Raw genomic sequence first — 18,070 nt, forward strand, 5'->3', positions numbered from 1 at the left:
ACCCCGCGCGGCTGCGCGGACGGGCGCGGGGACTCGGGCTCCCTGACCTGCGGGCTCCGCGTCCTCGCGAGCCGGGGACTCAACCCGCGGACCCCGCGCTTCGCGCTCAGTTGTGCAACCCGAGGTCCTGCGTTTGAAGCGGAACCCCAAAATCAAACTGGGCGGAGAGCGTCCTCGTTTGGGGGGTGGCGCAGAACCTTAAGGCAGCCGCAAACGCCTTAAAAAGGGGTTTTCTGGGCCACTAGATAAAAACCAGTGGCCAGACGACTAGGGCAGGACTTAGGGTTTTCATAGACAAGTCCTGAGCCGCACCCAGTGGCCTCGTTTCCGTAGTGTAGTGGTTATCACGTTCGCCTCACACGCGAAAGGTCCCCGGTTCGAAACCGGGCGGAAACATCCTTTTTGTCCTGAAAATTACATTCCTGCTGAAAAATAAAAGGGGGCCCTAGGGAGTCGAGCCTGCCCAGTTGCATTTTCAATCAGCACCAACTTTGGAGACAGTCAGTGACTCCTTCAAAAGGCTCAGTGTTATAGGGGCCAGAGGGCGTGTCTGCTGCATTCACCCTGGAGATCACCCACTACTCTGCTACTCCAGGAAGCGTAGCCCTGGGTAGACCTTCTGCTCCCTTTAAATCGGGAAGCTCGTGGTCTTCTTATCTACTGCCCAAATCTTCTCTAAGGCCATACAAGCATTAAGTAACCCAACCAACAAGTTCTTTCCGGTGGTGCCCTCTGGGCTTCCCCTACCCCAGCTCCAGTTGATTTTGGAGACAAAACCTAAGACATGGAGCCTAATAAGCTGCTGAGGACAGGGGAAGAAGACTGTCAGGAATCTAATCTGCTTTTAGACTTTCACCTGGAGAGGTCAAACTGTGGCTGGGGGCCTTGCCCTGGTGGTCTAGTGGCTGGAACTCAGCTCTTTACTGCCATGCTGGGGGACCGCTCAAGGAAATGCTTTGGCTTATTTCTCATCTGTGGTGTGTCCAAGGTCTAGACCCCAATTCTCTGTGTAAGGAACTGGGCGGTGCTCAGCACTGGGAGAGTGAAAGGTGGTTTTGTCCTGGCTTTGACCTGGTCCCAGCTCAATCTTTCTGGTGAGAGCTCAATTGCCTGCTGAACCCAGCTTCCTGAACCCAGGGTTCCCAGGGTCTGAGGAACCACTGATGGGTGTTTTCTTTCTTGCAGAAGCTGTAACTCACAAACAAAAAGGTTAGCTGTAGAAAAATTAGTGGTATCAATGTCAAATATAAAGAAGAAAATCATGTTATTAACAAGACTGAGTGTCCATACTTGGAAACATTTTTTAAAACTTTGTGAGGTGTAATGGCATAGAAAGTTTTTAGGTCAGTTCGGGGTCCACGGGGCAGGGAACTTAGTTTGCTCAGAATCAGCCACTCTCCCAGAGGAGACCTGGCATCTGGTAGACACCGAATGAATGGCTGAGGAGGAGAGGAAATTGGGTGTGTCTTGGGGGTGCTGGGGGAGCTCTGAAATGAGAGGAAAGAGAGGGAGAGGAGAAGGAGAGCCAGTAATTCTTAGGGTCCAGGCCCGCACAAAGTGCAGGTGCAAGGGCAGGATTCGGTTATGTCTGAAATGGGATAATTTTACAAAAAATAGCCAAACACTATCAAGGAGTAACACAGACACAGTTATCAGCCACTGATGCTCCTAAATAGAAAAGAGACATTAGTTATCACGTTGTGTGTATCCAGTGAAGGTAAAGGGCAACTCCTAAACAGAAGAAAATAGGAATAAATATCTGGACCCAATGATTTCTCCCCCTCAACTTGAGAAGCCACTTGGCAGGAAACAGTCCTGGGTCATTCTGGCCTGCACTGGATTAAGTGATCACCCCTGGGAGCAGCTACAGTTAATCGGAGACCTTCATCCTGGAAGCTGGCTGCTGAACATAGGCGGTAATGGCGGAAGGAATGATCTTTACACTCCGCAGCACTGTCTCTGGCCACATTGTCCTACTGCGGCGCCTGCTTAGTTGAGTCAGGAGGGCACTGACTGCCTAGTTCGAGTGTCAGGCAGATGTAAGAAGCTTTGTTGTGAAAGCAAAAAAATGAAGAAAAAGCTTCTTTCTTGGAGTTAGACAAATACATCGAAACATAAATTGGCACACCTCCGACTGAAGTCAAAGAACACATAAAAGATTCCTTCAGCTCTGACAAAGGTGGAGTGAGGAGGCAGGTTTACCCCCCTACCTGAAACATCCTCCCCTTCCTCCCCAAAGTAAGGAAAAAGATAAAGTACAAGAAATTATGGTTTTCAAGACCCTGGGACCAGACAACACAGGGCAGCAGGCCCTGTGAAATGAGAAAACACACGCAAGGTGAGCCCTGTCTCTGGCCCAGCTTACTGCTTCCAGAGAACGAGGCTGGACCAGAAGGGAGATGCTGAATCTGAGCATCCCCAGCATCCCCTGGACAAAGATCCAGTGATGAGCGGGATGGTGAGAGACGATTCTTGGAGGAGGAAAGTCTCTCCCTCCAGTGTTCAGCAGAGGGCAGTTCGGGGGTGGTCGTGACTGCTTGAGGAAAGAAGCTCTTCTGAAGAAGACCATGGAGCACTGCCTGGTGTGGACACACGATATGTATGAGAATGGAGCCGGCGGCCTTATCTGTGACCATAAAATCCTTGAACTCACTTGATTTAGAAGTGTATGAAAAAGGGCGCCCAAAATTCTAGCGCAAACAAAGGCAAATACTCCACTTCAAAGGAGCTCAGAGGTCCAGATGAGGACGTCAGGGCCTGCCTGGCGGCTAGGGCTTCTTCCCTCTGCCTCTCGGAGAAATGGTCTGCAGAGTGCCAGCGAGCGCCACCGCTTGAAGTTGTCAAAAACAGACAAAACCACCGCTTGAAGTTGTCAAAAACAGACAAAACGTCCCTGGGTGGGCTCGAACCACCAACCTTTCGGTTAACAGCCGAACGCGCTAACCGATTGCGCCACAGAGACGACCTCAGAACTCGCGCTTCTTCCCAGCACAGAACAAGCGCGCGCTGGACGCTAGGTGGCGCTTCCGTAAGTGTCCGAGAATAAAGGCCCAAACTGGCTATTTCTATGCCCGAAAAGTGGTGGGGAGCAGAATGGTAGCCGCCGGCCTGTGGCGCGGGACTGGACGTGGCCGCTTCCCACTGTGTCGTGGTCGCCCAACAGGGGACAGCCCCAGTGCCTGCGCGGAGCGGCTCCCAGGCTGGGGTTGCCCTGATCCCGACCGGCTGAGCTGTGCCCCTGAGGGCTGGAGAGAGGGTCCCCACTCCCCCTCGAGGAGGAGATCCCGCCGGCACCAAGCCGGGGAGCCAGGACTCCCCGAGCCTCCATCTCACGGCCGAGCAAATGCCCGCCGGGTGCAGGCCTCCGGAGGACCCCTGGCTGTTTCCACTCATGGGAAAGTGCGGTTAAATTAACGTCAAGTATCGGTGGGGTTTTTCCCCAACCAGATGAGGTCAAGCTTTCCGGGAAGTGTCCGTAAGTTCCAGGCTTGTGGTGCTCACCGGGTTGTCTCCATCCACCACCTTCTAATTTTTCTGGGAACATGAATTAGGAAGCGTCGGTGGTGCGCAGAGTAACAGGCACTCAGGTCTTCAGGCTGAATTGAGGGCAGAGCGAAGAAGGGTGCAGACAGGCCGCCCCCGGAGCCCAGACGTGTGTCTGCAGCCGAGCAAGCCAGGGGCGTGTTAAGTCGACCGCCCTGCTGTCATCGGAGTCGCTCGCGGTGGGCAGAGGTCGGACGCGGAAGGAGGTGTAAACCAGCCCCCGCGCCTTCCAGCGGCACGCAGCAGCCCCGTTCACCACGCGGAGTTGGAGTGACGACCGTCAGGTACTTCTGCTCTGGGCTTGGGAGTGGGAATCCAGGACTGCAGCTGAAAGGAGACTCCAGGTGCAGAGGTGTGAGGGGCCACGTCCAGGTTCTGCTGCCCCTCTCGTCCAGCCTTAATAGAGGGCTCCCTCTCCGCCCCGCCGCCATCTCTGCGAGCGTCAGGGTCGAGTTGCAGTGGGGAATGGCTCAAGGGTACCTGGGCACCTTCTCGCTCTGGGAATCAGTCCAGGCCCATCCCCAGCTGCCCTCGCCCGCTACTGGCAACAGTCCACTGTCCTGGCGCTTTTCTGGGAGCAAATGACCTTGTGGAGAAGGTTCATCTCCAGGGCGATTTGAGATGTAGCTGGATCTTTCCTAGTGCCTGCGTGGCTTGTCCACCTGGCCGCCCGCGAGGTGCGCTCTGAGCCGCAGGGTACGATATTTCAGATTGGCACTTAGGGGACTAGCGGCACCTGAAAAAATCTGGGGACCAAGTCCTACAGCACGAATGGAATGAAGTTTACAAAGAAAAACCGGACAGTCGTCTCCCTGGTGGTCTAGTGGCTAGGATTCGGCGCTTTCACCGCCGCGGCCCGGGTTCGATTCCCGGTCAGGGAAACCCGTTTTGTTAGTTTTCCTTGCATGTAAAAAATGTTGTAATTCCATAGCCTGATGATGCAGAACAGTCTTGGCTACATTTTGAGCTCTAAAACTCAGATAAACTCCCCCAACTTCCCTGTCTCATTTAAAGCTATCTAAGATGGTGTCTGAAGCAGCAGTGGCCGAGTTACTTATCAGACCGGGTCTCCCACCTATACAAGATTTATACAAGTTATTATTAAACTTCTCTGTGCTTTTTCTCCTATCAATCTGTCTCATGCTGCTTTGGTTATTTGCCAGCCAAGAGACCTAACAGACGGGTGAAGCCACTTGTTGCCCCAAAGTGGACGCAAGAAGAGATCTAGAATTTCTGAAGATGCCAGCAAGCCAGAGCATCCCATTTGCATTTGCAGGATAGGTACAAACCGCACGAGCCATCTGGGCTGTGTTCCGAGATGTACCTGATCCGCGCGGCTGAGACCAGGCATGGCGCGTGGGCGGGTGTAAACCAGAGCTCAGTCCCCTCCAAAATCACTTGTGTGGAGAGCGGAGCTGGAGATAAGAAGTGCCTTCCCGTGCGGGAGTGAGGAGTGGTTGCAGCTGGTGCCGGAGAGATTTTAGCCGGAGGAGCAAAAGTAGTTCCCTGACCGGGAATCGAACCCGGGCCGCGGCGGTGAGAGCGCCGAATCCTAACCACTAGACCACCAGGGAGCCGGCTGGCAGTCCTCTCTGGGTACTTGGACTGGAAGGCTGGTGAGCGGGAAAAGCCCGGGTCTCCTGGCCAGGCCGGGCGCTTGGAGTGTTGCCCCCAGGGGCAGCGCTCACCGACTTCCCACAGGCCGCCTCCTTCCGGCTTCCCTGCAAAGGGGCGAGAGGAGACTCCTGAGCGCTCTGCGAGGCCCTCAGGGCCTTCCTGGCGCACGAGTCCTGGAGCTTTGCCTGAGGGGCGGTGCCCAGACCTGTCTGGGAGATGCGCCCTCGCTAGGCCCAGCGGGTGGAAGGAGGTCCTTGGGACCTGGGAGTGGAAGAGGCAGTGAGAAGGGGGCGCCAGGGTGAGACCAGGATCCCCTTAACACAAAGGATGCTCAGGGCTGCAGCCTATGTCACCGCCATAGTTTTCTCACTTAGTCAGTGCCGGCTCCCTCATTCCGGAAGCGGAAGCAAATCCTCCACTTGTCCTGTGGCCCCACGTCCAGTGGTCAGCAGCTTGTCTCCTACGTGTGGATTTCAGTTTACACCAGGGTGTCTTACTTGGGCATTGCTGGCATGGATATAATTCCTTGATATCCAGGGATGTCCAGTGCGCTGTAGACATTCCCATGCCTTGTCGGCCGGAGCTTCCTAGGTTTCTGCCTAAACTACTCCAGAGCATGCTGTCATCAGGGATGAATTTGAGATGTGATAGATTTAAAAAATTAGAGCCCAAAGTTACTATTAAGAAGGTAGGAGAATTCAGCCAGAATCTTGGGGTAAAAGGATTTCTTAGAGAACACAAAATATCTTCATAATAAAAGGAGAAATAAAACTCGATCAGATTTAATCAAAATTACAAATCACAAGTAAATGAAAAAGCAAACCAAGAGTGTAAGAAGATATTTACAGAATCCCTATCTGAAAAGTGACTCGGATTTTGAATATATAAAGCAATCTTTAAATCAATAATTAAAAAAACTACCCAGTTAAAAGCAAATAAAATGCTTCAATGGGCTTTTTTTCCACAAAGGACAACTTCTAAGTGGCATAGACATAATGTGCTCAACACAAACTAAAACAATGGTGTGCCCACTAGAATGTGTAAATGTAAAAGACAGAGAATACCAAACTGACAAGAATTAATCACACCTCTCATTGCTAGTGGGAAACCACTCTACAAAACTGCTGGGTAGTTTCTAGAAAAGTTAAACTGGCTCCTACCCCACGGCCAGTGTCCCAGCACCTGGTGCGTGTCCCAGGGAGATGAACGTACCTGTCCTAGAGCAGACTTGTACCAGAGCAGTCCTGCTGCCCTCTCCATGACAGCATCAGCTGTATGGCAGCGGAGTCAATGACACCCAAGTTAACTACGGATGAGTGACAAAGTGCGCATGCATCAGTAGTGGAAAAATAAAGCCAGATACTGAAAAAGGAGATCTCTATGAATTTCAAAGAGAGACAACAATAATCTCTGGTGTTAGACATCAGAACAGAGATTAGCCAAATGGGGGGGCGGGGTGAGGGCACTGGTTGTAGAAAAAGCATGAGGCGTATTCCCTATAATGGCCTGGGCGGTGGTTGCTTTAGTCAAACTTCAACAGTAGGCCTAGTTCAGATTTCTGCGTTTTACTCTGTGAATTACAGTTGCGTGTTGTTGTGTTTGCGTGAACACTGGGGTGGGCGCGGAGGTAAGCCCTTGGCTATGACGAGGACTTTGGATTTTGTTTTGAACACATTCAGTTCACCCTCGTTTCTTCCAAAGGGCCTCGCGAACATATCCTAGCCTGAAAGACCACTGTGGCCACACACTTCATTAACGGAGCTGCGCACCTCGGGGCGCTTTCCCCGGCTGCGGGGGCCTCTGCGCTGCTCAGACTCGGCCTTGGTGCAAAGTTCCCAAGCACCCGGCTCTGGGTGTAGACTAGGGGTTTTCCTGGGGTTCTCCAGACTGCGTCCCCTTGCAGACTCAGGGGTCAGGTTTGCTCTCTGGCCACAAGTAAAGGTGGTCGTCAGCGCGGGAATTAAAAGCAAACCCGAAAACGCTCCCGGGTTCCCAGGCACTAGGAGGGGTTACTGCCGGTCTGGGGCTAAGAGGGGTTACTGCCGCCCACGCCGAGCACTAACCTAACTGGTGGAGGCTGTTTCCTTCGTTTTCGACGTAAAAAGGCTTCTGAAACAATCCTGAAAATTATTAGTCTTCAATTAAAACTGTTGCCAACCCCCCATAATTAAGTTCCAATTCCCAGGAGCGCGATCAAAATGAAATCACTGAAGAATGGCGGGTGGAGTAGAAAACGTTTATTTGAGAGAGCACCAAGAAGGTAAGAGAAAAATTCTTAAATCAGCGGAGTTACACTTTCCATAGAAGAACAGGGTGAATGGGACAGCAGAGGGTGCAAGGGGAGTTTGTGGTTTTATAATTGCCCCATTAAACTCAGGAGCTCCAGAGAGGTCTTTGAGGTCCTTGTTAAGAATGGATTGGTAAATCATCACGTGGTTGAACCGGTGAATCTTCATCCTACTCGAACAGAGACGGAAAGATTAGCAAGCTGGTTAGCTAGGACTGGGGAGAGCAGGGCAGCCGGCCAGAGAGGAGGTGGCGCCCAACGTCCCAACCTTGGGTGCAGGGGACCTGCTCCCCTGCTCTACACAGGTTAGAGTGGGGCCTGGTTTCATGACCACAGTGCTCTACAACGCTCGTCTGTTAGAATCTCCCAAAAGACAAACCCCAAAGACCAGCAGCCTAAGAAGAGCAGGGGTGACATTAGGGAACAGCCAGAAGCCTGCACATTGTCTGTAGGAGTGTGGAATGGTACCCCTCACGCAAAACAGTTTGGCAGTTATGTTTTTTTTTTTCCTGAATACTATTCAGCTATTAAAAAAAACAAAAGCAAAAAAACAGCAGCAGCAAAAGTTCACCATTTATAGCAGTGAAAGCAGCTCAGGGAAATTATGGGAAGCAAAATAAGTCAGAAAGACAAAGACATACACGGAGCATTTTCAGATAGATGAAAAACAAGAAATCATAGTGTATGTATTGACAAAGTAATTCTAAACTAGTGGGCACTCGTAGATGAAGTGAGGGTCTCGGGCAGAGGGAGTGTCAGTGAAGCCTGAGAACAGTCTGGGCCTCTTGAATCTGAATGAAAATCTACTTTCCCAAGTGAGCTATTCCCGGCTGTTATTTCTTTCAGTTTTGTCCTCCCTGTTTTCCTCTGGACATCTGTTTCCACTACTGTGTCTCATCTCTTCTCTGTCATTGTAATTCTCCTTGTATTCATTGATTATTTTTATTTCAAGATGCATAGTTAGCCTGTTGCTTTAAACGCTCAGATGAGTTGCTTAGTTCTATTGGGTTTAGATTTTTCCTGGGGACTTTTGCCCATGTTTCTGGTATACCCCTCTAGCTCTGCATGTTAGTTTCATGCACTGCGCTAAACAGCTCTCTCTCCTTAACCTGACTTGCTGGTCTTATATTAAGAGTACAGGTTGCAGAATACAACCCTGGGTTGCAGCAAGCCCGAAGTCCCGGTGTCTGTTGCCTCTGCACCTTCTGGCCAACTGGAGCTCCCGTGCTGACAGGACGGCAGGGAACCCAGACGTTGCTGCTAGAGGGTACCCGGAGTTCAGACCTCCCACAGGGCCATGGTGCCCAAGCCCAAGGGGGGCTGAGTCACCTCTTCCCCTAGGCCAGTTCCTCAGCCAGAGATTCCCCGGGTAGCATCAGGGTAACACTGACTCCTCAGCAAGGCTCAGCTCCGGTGTGTGGCTTCTGCAGCAGTACTCAGGGGTGCCCAGGGGCCCAGGCCGGGACAGCGCAGCTTGCCCCTGCAGGCCCCAGTGCCAGCTGTGACCTCGGGTGGCAAGTGGCGCTGGAGGTGCCATCCGAAAAAGGCTGCCTCCCTTGACAGCCTTTCTCAGTCTTCTCTCAGAGACTGTGGCCCTGGGAGGGCTGCGTGGGGTGCCCGGCTGCTCCCCACACTGAGCTCCTCGAGGCACAAGCTGCTGCTCTGTCAGGGCTGCCGAGGTGCTTTAAACTCTCACTAGGGGCAGCAAGCCCAGTCCAGTGCCAGCCTGGCATTGGCCCCAGGCAGGGGGATGGGCTAACAGGTGTTTCTGCATAACTCAGCAGCCAGTGCCAGGAGAATCCGCTCTCGCGGGCAAGCTACGGTGGAGCTCTCCTCACGCACAAAGTTCTCCAACCAGGTCTTGCTCTCAGGCTGGGCTTTGGCTGCCTACATCTGGGTACAGGCTCAAACAGACTGTCTCCCCCAGATAAGGCGGTGCCAGGACTGGGAGGCAGCTGGGGCAGGGTGCAGGGTTGCCCCTGAGGGCCCCGACTCCTTGGCTCATGCTGGCAGTTTGGCGTCTGCCCCGCGGGCACGTGTCCGCTCCTGCTGCAGACAGACCTCCCCCCCATCCTGCCATTCTCTGGAGGTGGTGCCCCCTCCCAGCGCGGCCCCCAGGCGCTAGAGTTGCCAGTGGGCATGTGAGCACCAACAGAAAGGGCTCGTGTCTCAGCCGTCCCGTTCCGGGTCACGCGGCCTGGCAATCGCCAAGCAGACTCGTGCTGCAGTTTTTACTTTTCATTATACAATTTTCATTAGGAAATTCACTTTTCATGACATTTTTGAAAAATACTAAAAAGATACGGAAGAAAATACAGTTTATAATAAGATAGTAAATGCTGCAGTTTCGTTGGGCTTTTCCCGTACATCATACTTCAAACAAGCGTCATTAGAAAGTTTTTTATGGGCGGCCCCAGTGCGAAGTGGGTGGGCTTCCCTCTGGGTCTTCAGCTGCCTGTTTTTTTCCCTTAAACATATTCATTTATTTTTTACATCACTCTTCCTTTGTGTTGCATTTTTTCCTGACGTCACTTTTCTTTGTGACGGTGACAATCCTACAGCTTCCTCCTGCGACTTTTTTGTTTTTGTTTTCTGATCTACATGTTATTTTGTTGTATCTGTGGGCAGAATGTGAACTCGGCATCTCTACTCTTGTGCATCTTGCCAGAACTCTGGCAAGTTTCTTAGACGTGACACACCTACCACAGGAGACCTAGCAGCCCTAGATATTTACCCCAGTGAGAGAAGTGAAACTATATTTTCACCCAAAGAAAGTCCTGTCTGTGAATCTCTATAGCTATTTTTCACTATTGCCAGAAACTAGGGCCAATCCCCTGGCCTGTAGTGGCTGAGACGGTAGGCTCCGACGGCGGGCAGGGGCGGTAATAAAAGACGAAGCCACGACTGGCACGTTTGGGAGCCGGGAAGTCTGGAAGGACGGAAAATAACTGCAGTGGATTCCAGGAGAATTAGGAGGAAGACAAGGCTGCAGAGAGACATACGAGGACTTCGAGGGGCAAAGGAATTCTTCTATAGCTCAGCTGCACCTTTTTCGAAACTCACAAAATTGAGACCAAAATGGGGCATTCATTATGCATAATTATCCTTAAAAACTGAAATCGATTGATTGCCTGCAGCTGCTTTCTGCCCCGAAAGCCCAAGGTGAGGAGCCGAGATGATGCTGGCCTGGGTGTTGGAGTGAGGTGAACGCCGGACGGCGGGGAATTCAGCCTCAGGGCCGGCGCCTTAGAGCCGGCGCGGGCGGGCTAACCGGGGCGAGCACAGTGGGCAAGGCCTCCGGACTTACCAGTGGTGAGTTTGCTGGCCAGGCTCTCTGCCAGCTGGCTTCCTTGGGCCAGGTGCTCACAGAAGCGCTGTCCCCGGCTATGCGCAACGTCAGTGCACCTGAGGAGGGCTTCAAAAGACTGCACTGTGTTCTTCACGTGCTGGGTGAAAAGATAACAGACGGCTTTACCTTCCTGGATCCTCTGGCGTAATTCAGTCAGTTCTTGAGCCTGAGCTTGAATCAGGGGATCACAGGACCTAAGATGACAACGCAAAATAAAATGTAAGAGCCGATGCAGTGAATGATAGGAGGTGGGGGAGGTCTGAGCGGAAGAAGTATCTTGGAATGCCCCCACGGATCACCAAGACAGTTCTCACACATGAGCAGCCGAAGGAATGAAGAACAGCACAGCGCTCGTTGCTTTATGTTAATTAACTTTCTTTTAAAAAGCTCTCCCTTCAGTTCCCCTTCAAGCCACAGTCACCACCATCCAACATACACCATCAAGAAACGGGTTCCAGGCCTAGGCCCCCTTCAAGGATCTCTGCTTGAATGAGCTTTTCTCATTTTATGTTTCTCAGATATGTTTGTCAGCAAAGGGCCTAAAGTGTCTTGAGTGCCACAGTCTACCCTGTGACATTGAAACCTAAGGGTGAGCAGTCCTTGTCCTCAGCAAATTAACAGTTCATCTCCCGGACAACAGCTGTTCAATTCCCTATTTACCCAGTGGCCTACTAATTAATGCTCCACATACTTAGAAAAAGACCCAAGTCGGAGAGGAGAAAACATGTGTAATGAAGGGGCATTTTGGGAAATATGTCTTGCAGTAGAAAATGTTGCTCTGCTTATGACAATCACCAGAGCTATAAAAAGAAGAGCAAGTATGTGAAATATAGTTGAAAATGTTTCAGGAATATAAAGCATGAACTCTGTATTAAAAAAAAAAAGAACAAGTAAAATAATTACAGCAACTACTGTTGAGAGCTCAGATGTGTTAGAGACAGTTTGAACCGCTTGTCAGCAAACACTTCATCTCCATCTCTGTAGACTCTCGGTATTTTAATTTTACAGATGAAGTAGCTAAGGTAACCGAGACACAAGAAAGTCAAGTAAATTTGTTCGAGGTCAGAAAATCGGAAGCCGCTTGGCTACGGTTTTAGCCCAGGTCTCTGTCCCTGCTACCTTGGTGTGTGCGGCCAGGGCTGTCCCTAGCGGGGCACCTGACCCCCACAGCCCCGCTGCTTCCTGCTAGCTCTGTGCTGCCAAGTACACTCTTGCCTCTCTCCTCACACAAACTTGCTCTTCATTCCACCAGCCTGGGCTGCCCCACTCCAAACAGTAACTCGCAGGCCTCTCTACACAGGGCTCCTTACCCAAGACCTTCTGCTGGCTGCGTTCCCTCGCCTGGATTCCCCGCCTCCGGCTGCACTTTCTCTGCCAGCACAGCCTCGATGAGGGCTTTGTACTCGTCACACTCTGAGGAAGGACAGAGACGCGTCAAGCTGGGTGCGCTGGTGCGCAGGATTCCTCCAAGAACAGAGTAACCGCAGAGCTAGGCTCTCTGATTCATCTTACACCTCGATGAGAAAAGAGAAGTCTTTGGCAGGTAAAACACCTTGCTCATGATTTTCAACTGGAATGAGGGAAAGTCAGAGCTCACACCGCCAGGGTCAGACTCCAAATCTTGGGCATTTCTACCAGGTTTGGCAACCTCAAGCAAAACATTACCCGAGGTACACAGTAGTGGTATCGGTGCGTCTCAGAGGGCACCAAAGACCTTAAGGCCAATGACTGTCCCACTTCCATAGCTCCGGTAACCTCCCAACATTTCAGGGACTCTCCCTGGTGGCGCAAGGGTTAAAGCACCACATGATGAAGCTCTCCAAAGCCAGGCAGCACGAGTTCCATCCCCCGCCGCCAGGGAGCTGACCCCACAGGGCGCAGTAGACCCCTCCTGACCCCCCCACAGCTCCCCTCAGCAGTGGATTTCAGTACATCGGCCTGTTCTGCTCCCTGCTCTGTCTCTAGTGAATCCTCTCACCCACCACACCTCTGGCTGTACCCCATTTCTGCAAGCATAAATAAATAAATCTTTAAAAAAATTCCATATCTTTGGGGGCCTCCCTGGTGGCGCAGGGGTTAAGTCCCAGCACTAGGAAGCTATCAGCACCCAGTGCAGCATGAGTTCCATCCCCTGCCAGGGAGCTGACCCACAGGGCGTGGCAGATGTTTCCTGACACTGCCCTCAGAGGTGTTCGCCTGTTCTGCTCCCCACTCTGTCTCTGGTGAGTCCTCTCACCCCACACCTCTGGCCTGTACCCCAGTTCTGTAAGCATAAATAAGTCTTTTTTTAAAAAGTTAATCTGGGTACAATTGTATAAAAGGTGAATGAAGGGAGAAACTGTGACAGAAACTTGTTCAAATGCTAAAAGGTACATGAGGTCAGAGGGAAGACAATCCACAGTGCTTGCCATCACCTGTCCTCGTAGATGACAATCATCAGTAATCATCATGCTACTGAGGGGTAGGTACCACTCTTACTACCACATAGATGAGGAAACTGAGGTTCAGAGAAGATAAACAACATAATTTCAACCTAGGAAGCCCCATCTCAGGGCGTGTACGCTTCATCACTGTGAAGCGTTACCTTGACACTGACTCCTTGGTAATTTCTTCTAGTCAAAAAGAATTTCCTCAATTCTGCTATGACTATAATGAAATGGTGAACTTTTAAAAATCCTATGTCATCTTACTCCTGTAATAATTAGGCCTTAGTTTTTACCTGTCTCTGATAGTAAGTTGGAAAGCAAATTTTATTGAAAAATAATTGTAGAAATTTGAAAACAAACTGAACTGCAGTGTCAGCAAGAGTCCTCTCTGATATCCCTCTTCCCTTCCCGTCTCCCTTCCTGTGTCCCCTGCAGCCACTAGAGCTCTCCCCTCCCCCACACTCTGACAAGGTTTGGGACTGTCCAGTGCATTTGCAAATGTGAAAACTGGCCATGGCAAAGGAAGGGCAGCCCCTCACTGGCCTGACTGACTCCCGGAACTGGAGGTCTCCTCTGCTTGGCCTCATTTACCACAAAACGCGGATCCTGACTGTCTACCTGAGCCAGCTCTCTGTCAAGCACATACATGCGGGGGAGACAGAGATCAGGTATTAGAGTCTCTGATTTCTGGAAATCCCCCAGTCTCCCCAGAATGTGAGTAACACCTTCGAATTTACAATTTACATGGGGAAAGAATCTTGATCCAAACACCAGGTTCCTCCGTGTCTGCTACTGAAGTTCTTGTCTCCAGGTACCTGTGGTGCCGGTGGAAACAGAACCGGGCTATTCTTTTTGTCTCCCCTCGTGTGGCTCCTACGGCGCTTTGCAAATGGGTTTAAGCTCAGTGACCATCTGAATTGAATCATGAGCTATTTAAGTCAACAGTGAGTTTGTAGAATCTGAAACATATTCTGGAGCGAGACAAGACAGAGGCTCAGCCTCTGTCCTCGCTACAGCTTCACCCCACTCTACTCCTTGGGGCCTCCCCCTCTGCAGACTGAGACTAACATGTCCATGTACATCTAGGAGGACAGTTATGATGAAATTGATTCTGATGGTGGCCACAGGAGACTAAAGCCCCCGGAAGGGCGATGGCCGACCTGTGTCACCTGGGTGACCAGGGCCCGTGGGGCTCACCGTATTTCTGCAGTTGGTTGGCCAGGGAGTAAGCAGTAGCTTTGGACATGAGGAATTTCTCTGTGAGGTCGCGGAAGTTTTGTTTGCTCTTTTCCAGTTCAGAGCGCAGATACTGGTTGGTTTCCAGGATGCTCATTTCTGCCCTTGGACCAGATACGGTTGGGGGAGGCACGGCCATGCTGAGGCTTGTGGGAGAAGAAGTGGAACCTGGTCCTGGGAAGAGGAAACCCAAACAGATAATAAATTAAAAACCAGTGAATGGCTTATGGTGATGACTGCACTCCTGGTAAATTACTAAAAAGAAATCATTGCATGGTATAACTGTAATGGGTGGTTTTCAAAAGTAAATTATATCTCAGGAAAGTTTGAGTGGAAAAATGGATTTAAGCAGACCTAAACAATGCCACTATAATTCATACTTACCTTTGAGCGAAGCCTTGTCAGTATTCCACAACTCGGACAATCCTTAACCATAGAAAAAGGCTCAGATGCCAACGCTGCAGCCGAAGTCACTGTAGCGGCTCACGCAGGACCAGCAGCCGAGTAGCCGTCAGGAGCTGCGGTAACAGAACCCGAAGGCGGGGTGTCTGGAATCTCGGGGGCCCCTGCATTCCGGTTGCCCCACTGCGTGGCGCTACTGGAAGGTCACTGCCTCAGCAGCACCCTCAGAGCTGCGCTCCATTGTGCTGATTCCACGTTCCGAAATTCAAGCATTTTTACCCTTTATTCTTGTGTTTTGAAAACTTCAAGAAATAATACTTTCTCAAATTCTTACATTGTTAAAGATTGTCAGGAAGTCACTTTTTCCTCATGAGAATTTATTTTTTTAGTAGTCCTAGTGTTCTTTGTTCTGCTCTAGTTTTTTCTAGCTGTTTTAATATGCAGGAGAATAACCTGAGTATAATACTCGTTATAGCGTTAATTAATTTATATGAAGGATTTCGGTCCTGAAGGTCTAAATTTTCTTTTTGCTACAATCCAAGTTTATATTGGCTTATTTCCCCATGCTGGGGGATCAAATGTTGGCTTTTCATTAAACTCTGGAGGCAGCGCTGATTAGGGATTATAGCTGAGACAGGGGCACAGGCCAGAAATTATCCTCTTTTCTTTTCCAGTACAGAATCTTATCCTGGGATATTTGCTCCTTTTGTTAACAGGCACTAAACGCTGGCTTGTGAATATTCAACTGTCCTCATTTTAGCCCCAAATAGGTCCATGGCAGGTGTTTGAACACCACCCCCGCCTTCAAGCACCAAGTAACAGCCTCCTCCTGAGGAGACACAGGTGATCCAACCTGATTTCCTGCCACTTTGCGCTCCAGCTCATCTATATCACAGTCTTGGGCGCGCACCAATAACCACCGTTATAGCTCCTATAGCTCTCCAGCAGTGCGCCCTCTGCCCTGGAAGACCACTGTGTGCAGACCCTCACCAGAGCAGCTCCTGGTTTCCAGAGCCTGTCATATGGGTGTGTACTCCTGGATGGAAGCTATAGAAGCACCCCAAACGGTGCCCCCCCAGGCTGCACTCTCCTGGTACATCCAGCTGAGGGTTTCCTCCCCCTTTCTACCCAAAGAGATGCCGCTGTCATCTCTTTGCCTTGCAGGGTCACGGCCTTGTGGTGCCAGCTCAGCCGCGAGTGTGTGGAGGCCACCCAGCACCTCCCACTGCCGCCATCTTCCCAGACTCTTCACGTCTTCGGTGGCTGAGATATGAAGTGCTGGCCTACAAAAGAGGTTTCCTTGCTTTTTTTCTAGCTTTATGTTCTTTTTAGAGCTTCAGTGAGGCTTAATCCTCTGTTCAGTCTTTCTCTTTCTTTAGAAGCTCTTGGAGTCTTTTGTTCATGTCTGACATTCTGACATTCCAGGACAGCATGTGTTTTTGGTTCTTTATTCTTCATCAGACTGCAATCCTTCTAGCCTTTCAGTAAGGTAATGATTGATTCTCTTGCATTGCGAGATGTTTTCTGAGAATGTTTCTTCTCCTTTGTCTTCTCAGAGGTAGAAGAATCGGTTTCTATTGGGTAATGTTATATTAGGCCTTCTTCATAGGAAACCATGTTTTTTTTTTTTTTTTCAGGAGAGATGTAGCTGCTTGTTTTTATAGAAAATATTATCAGATATCAAATTATGAAACACACACACACAAAGTTATACTCAAACTCAGAGGATATCAAAAAGTCGACCCTCTTTAAAAGTTCTCTGTGCTCTCCCAATGGTTAGTTCCAAGAATGTTATTCAATTCGTAAGACTGCTAAAAGAAACAAATGTCATTTTGAGAATAATTTTCAGATTTCCCTCACACTCTTGAGCCTTGGAATTGATAGATTTGTGCACACAGGCAAAAACAGAGTGTATTCCTACCTCTCGAGATGTTGAAGATGCCTTTTTTGGAACTTGGATGCATCATCTTTTAATGTAAATTATGTTTATAGAATCACTTGTGTCACTGCTTTTCTTGGCAGCAAAAACTAGCCCTAAAACTTGCCTTGAAGGACTGACATCACCAGATCAGCAGTAAAACAATGCGCGAGTCACCTGGCCCTGGAAACTGCACATTAATGGGATTGTCGGGTGGCAAAACGCTTCCCCAGCAAATCAAGCCGCACAGTACCTCTGGCTTAAAAGTCAGCTGGCACACAATTCTTTGTGTCTAAGCTTGAGAACCTCATCTGAGATTTTAGTTAAATACTAAAACTATCCTACTGACGAGTTTGTCCCAGGTGCCTAGCTGTGTAAGCGATTCTTCTCCCACACTGCGCTTCCCTGGCAACTGGATCCCTGGCAACTGGATCCCTGTCCACATGTCCACTTTTATACAGTGACTGTTTTAATTTTACAATTTCCTCTACTTTATACTTAAGAACTGGCAGGTGACACGTTTTATATTATGTTTATGCCACAATTTTTTTAAAAATCACGCACAGTTTCCTCATCAGTGTTGTTAAAATTACTCAGTGGCACATGTTAGAGCATGCTAAGCAAGACTTTATTTAAGGAGGGCTGTGGCCATAGATACCTACAGTGGGCATCTTGCCATGGGAGAGAATAAACTCAAACCCAGATCCTGCAAGGAAAAGTGGGAATTTACAGCCATGGAACAGAGTGGGAGACCATGTCTGGAAATTTACAAGAGGCAACAGCAGGACCAAGGAGGCCCTGGCTAAACAGCCGACAGGACCTTGCTGAAGGCAGAGGCCACTGGATGGACTTCACCTGGAGGGGCGGCCCTGACTGGCTGTCAGCCACCCTCAGTGTAGTGTGGGAGTCTGCATCAACTGGCTCGGCAAGATTCTCACTAAAGTTGGACAATGTGAGACAAACAGCAAAGTCAGAGTCAGGAGGGAACCGGAAGGGTGGCAAGGAGGTGGCCAGAGGGGAGGCCCTGCGGTCCCCAAATCATAAAGGACCTCACTGAGGCAGGAGGAACAGGGCTGGCAGGGCTGGATCACTCTCTGAAGAAAAGTCCCTGAACTAAATTCTGGTCTTCCTCTACAATCTGCACCTGCTGCCTGAACCCACAGGCAGGCCGGGCGAGAAGCACAGGCCGGACCCCAGAGCTCTTAGACGCCCGCCCCTCTCACAGCGCACACCCCACGGTCACAGGGTTGTTTCCTCTCCGGCCAGCGGCGGGTCGGCCGCGCCGTCCTCCC

At 50.3% G+C, this 18,070-nt stretch overlaps 1 protein-coding gene and 4 non-coding genes across 5 annotated transcripts in view; 2 read left to right on the forward strand and 3 right to left on the reverse strand.

Moving 5' to 3' along the window:
* The first annotated feature begins 323 nt into the window (after positions 1–323).
* TRNAV-CAC lies at positions 324–396 on the forward strand. Its single transcript has one exon. It is a non-coding gene; the product is annotated as a tRNA-Val (tRNA).
* A 2,492-nt stretch (positions 397–2,888) lies between these two features.
* On the reverse strand, positions 2,889–2,962 carry TRNAN-GUU. The gene has a single exon. It is a non-coding gene; the product is annotated as a tRNA-Asn (tRNA).
* Positions 2,963–4,352: 1,390 nt separating this feature from the next.
* On the forward strand, positions 4,353–4,424 carry TRNAE-UUC. The gene has a single exon. It is a non-coding gene; the product is annotated as a tRNA-Glu (tRNA).
* A 621-nt stretch (positions 4,425–5,045) lies between these two features.
* TRNAE-CUC lies at positions 5,046–5,117 on the reverse strand. The gene has a single exon. It is a non-coding gene; the product is annotated as a tRNA-Glu (tRNA).
* The window catches only part of LOC101622355 (neuroblastoma breakpoint family member 6-like protein), a 17,308-nt gene continuing 4,340 nt past the window's right edge, over positions 5,103–18,070 (reverse strand). The window contains exons 2-6 of the mRNA XM_004689461.2: positions 14,420–14,562; positions 12,107–12,209; positions 10,755–10,990; positions 5,366–5,421; positions 5,103–5,264 (exon numbers count right to left, since the gene is read on the reverse strand). Of these exons, the coding sequence (XP_004689518.2) occupies positions 5,103–5,264; positions 5,366–5,421; positions 10,755–10,990; positions 12,107–12,209; positions 14,420–14,555 (693 nt within the window). The 5' untranslated portion in view covers positions 14,556–14,562. The remainder of the gene's footprint in view (positions 5,265–5,365; positions 5,422–10,754; positions 10,991–12,106; positions 12,210–14,419; positions 14,563–18,070) is intronic.

The sequence above is a fragment of the Condylura cristata genome, unplaced genomic scaffold (genome assembly GCF_000260355.1).
Source record: "Condylura cristata isolate star-nosed mole 26May11 unplaced genomic scaffold, ConCri1.0 scaffold00026, whole genome shotgun sequence".
NCBI classification, from domain to species: domain Eukaryota; kingdom Metazoa; phylum Chordata; class Mammalia; order Eulipotyphla; family Talpidae; genus Condylura; species Condylura cristata.